The 3,674-nt window shown below is 39.7% G+C and overlaps 1 protein-coding gene across 1 annotated transcript; it reads right to left on the reverse strand.

The window, feature by feature from the left end:
• Window positions 1-2,040: 2,040 nt before the first annotated feature.
• Window positions 2,041-2,850, reverse strand: LOC148277025 (protein CFDP2-like; the record flags this gene model as incomplete). Its single annotated transcript, XM_088233433.1, has 1 exon — window positions 2,041-2,850. A coding segment is annotated over exon 1 (810 nt), but the record flags the coding sequence as incomplete, so codon positions are not given.
• Between the last annotated feature and the right edge of the window lie 824 nt (window positions 2,851-3,674).

Consider the following 3,674-nt stretch of genomic DNA (forward strand, 5'->3'; position numbering starts at 1 on the left):
AACATTCGCATTGTAAATATTCTTAGCCGTTCTCTCGCTGTCCATTCGTTCTACATGTCCAAACCAGCGCAGAGCTCCTTTCTTGATTTTGTCGATAATGCTTGTCTCAGCCTTACATAATGTACGGATCTCAACATTTGTGCATCTATCGTACATAGTTTTACCACACATTCGCCTGAGAGATCGCATTTCGACAGCATTCAGCTTACTTTCATCCCTGTTTTTCCAAGTCCATACTTCGCTCCCATACATCAGGGATGGGACCAGGACTCCGTTGTGAACTGCCAATTTTGCCTCTTGTGACAACCATTTATTTGCCAAGGTCGATTTAAGTGCACCGTTCACTCTGTTCCCGGCACTCACCCTCCTTTCAATATCTTTCTCAGTCATTCCATCCCTAGTGAACATACTTCCCAGATACACAAATTCCTCTACTTGTTTTAGTATAACTCCATTCACAGGGATTTCACATTTAGTCATACTTTCATTTCTTTCAAAAACCATCACATTCGATTTATCGACATTCATCAACAAATCGCTTCTCTTGCATACATCGTAGACCTTTGTTACCAAGAATTGCAGTTCCTCTTTGTTGTTAGCAAGGAGTACAGCATCGTCAGCATACAAAAGACAATTGACTTTTAAATCACCCATTTTTGCTCCCATTCTTAAGCCTTTCAGTTCTTTCATGCAGTTATCGATATACACGTTGAACAGCCATGGTGACATAACACATCCCTGCTTCACTCCTTTATGAATGTCAAACCACGATGTGTATGATCCATTTACCCTAACACATGCTGTGCTGTCTTTATACAGAGAAGCAATAGCACGTGTTAGATTTCCGCTTACTCCGTACTCCGATAACACCTTCCATAATTTTTCTCTGTCAACTCTATCAAACGCTTTTTGCAGATCGACAAATGCGCAGAAAAGCTTTTGGTTTTTAGCAAGAAATTTTTCTGTCATGTTTCGTAAAGCAAATATTTGATCCATACATCCTCTTCCATTCATAAAACCGCTCTGAATATCCCACACTCTATCCTTTGTAACTTTTCTTACTCTATCAATCAGTATTCTTCCATACATTTTGCCAACAGTGCTCAAAAGGCTGATTGCTCTATAATTTCCGCATTCTACTCTTGAACCTTTTCCCTTGTATAGAGGCATAACAACAGCCCTTCTCCAGTCTGGAGGAGTGTATTCCTCCTCTAAACATCGGTTGAAAAGTTTGTGCAGCCATACAAAAATTATTTCACCGCCCGCCTTTATGAATTCTGTAGCAACATTATCAAAACCTTGCGCTTTTCCATTCTTCATATATTTGGCAGCAATTCTTATTTCTTCCATTCTTATCTCTGTCGTACCATCATATGCATTTAAACTTACCTGAGGAGGTGCTGCAGTGCTTATATTTCCTGTATGTGTTTCATACACCTCCTCAAAGTATTCCTTCCATCTTGTTTTTATTCCACTATCATTTGTCACCATTTTCCCATCTTTTCCTTTTATAGCTGTCATACATCCACTTTCATTACTGTTTCGGGAATTTTTCACCGCTTTCCAGAATATCTTTATATTTTCTTGGAAGTTCTCGGTCATTTTGATTCCCTCTTTTTTTTTCAACAATTTTTTTCGTTCACACACACCTTGTTTCACTCTCTTCTTACATTCATTATATATGCTTTTTAATTCTGCATACCTATTACCAATCGCTTTTTTCACTGTCAGCAGATTTAACCATGCTTCCTTCTTTTCTTGCACTAGTTTTTTTATTCCATCGTCCCACCAAGCATCACCTTTCTTTCTTCCTTGTTTCGTTATACCGCATATTTCCATAGCAGATTCACACATACCATTTTTCAAACATTCCCACATTGCATCAATACTCATATTTTCCACACATTCATCGATCAGTTTAAGATTTACGGCCCTTTCAAATTTATCTTTTATGCAATCATTTTGGAGTTTTTCAACTTTGACTCTAGAAGGCGCCTGCATTTTGCGGGTCTTGGACCGCCATCCTTGAAACAAGATTACCCTTGATACCACCAAGAAGTGATCTGTTTCCATTTCGGCTCCTCTATACACCCGCGTATCAACTGTTACAGGCCTCAATCTAGAGTCAATGACTACATAGTCGATAATAGATCTTTCATTGCCTCTCTCCCACGTATACTGGTGGATTTCCTTATGATCAAAGAACGTATTTGACACAAAAAGATTCCATTCCAGGCATACTTCTAGCAGTCTTCTTCCATTATCATTCTGTTTTCCATCCCCGAACATGCCTAGGGCTGACTCCATCCCGTCTCTTCGAGTTCCCACCCACCCATTCAAATCTCCCGCAAGTATTACTCTCTCATTATCTTTTTTTCCATTCATTACATTCATCACACTTGTCCAAAACTTATCCTTCTCAGATTCGCAGTCGGAATTCACAGGAGCATATCCTATTATTAAAATAATACTCGTCAATCCAATCTTGAATCTGACAAACATAAGTCTAGAACTTATAAGGACATACTCTTTCATACACTCTATCATTCTGGGCGATAGAAACGCGGCAACACCCTGGCAGGCTCTGTCTGTATCTGGGACACCTGACCAAAGAACCAGGGCGTCACCGTGTTCCATCGAACCGCTTCCTTTTTTCCAACTTTCCGTTATACATAATATATCTAAACATTTATTCCTCATCACATCACACAATTCGTTCATTTTTTCACCCATGCGTCCCCTTATATTCCATGTCGCAATTCTGCATTCTTGCGTTTTCCTCCTCTGTGCGCCCCCACGGAAGGAGCGACCTGACGGGTTGCGAGCCTCATCGAAGTTTGTCAAAGGCATCCTCCCGTTCTACCTGCCTACTTAATATTAATTACGCTACCCCTCATCTCTACTACTACTTAAATACTTAATTTTACACAAGACCTATAATGAATTGATATAAATGACTTAAATAGATTATTTCTAAGACTTACAGTATAAACATTCACAAAGTACCTTAACACTAAAATTCACTACTGTCACTTATCACTATAGAAGTCATAAACTTAAACATTAATGGTGACTCGGCCGAACGAATCCTTTTCTGCTGGAAGGCCGAGTCGTGGTTGCCATTTGCCATGTGTATGTATCCCCAGATGTTCTTCGCTCGGTGCGGCGTGTCCGGGTTCCATGGGTTGCCGCCTGTGCTGTGGGTGCATTTGCACCCCGCGCCTGCACCCTGATATTGTGCAAACTTCCCGCCCCTCACCTCGCCTCGGTTCCCGGTTTAGGCTTCGTACTTTTTCACATGTTGCGACATCTCGAATCTTCCGAGAATTATGTTCGCTAGGGGCACTGATTTTAAGTCATTAGACTTTACAAACTGTTTTTTCTCGTTTCTCGTTGGAATTAAACGATTTGATAAATGCACGCACTTTGCTGGAGGATTACATGCTAACACTAGGTAAATTAGTTTTATTAAATTAATGATTAATTGTTAATTTTTCTTACACTGCTAGTTAACACACACAAAGGCCCTTCCTGGAACGCGCTTCGTGTCCCACAAAAATATCGAGTCTAGTCATCTTTTCTTTATTTAGTCACATATTCACACTTAGACAATATTTACCTACATCAATAAAACGAAAAAGGATTTTCAATTAACTAAAATGTTATTCTTATAT

The sequence above is a fragment of the Micrasema longulum genome, unplaced genomic scaffold, assembly GCF_059751315.1.
Source record: "Micrasema longulum isolate JH-2025_06_02 unplaced genomic scaffold, ASM5975131v1 h1tg001104l, whole genome shotgun sequence".
Taxonomy (NCBI): domain Eukaryota; kingdom Metazoa; phylum Arthropoda; class Insecta; order Trichoptera; family Brachycentridae; genus Micrasema; species Micrasema longulum.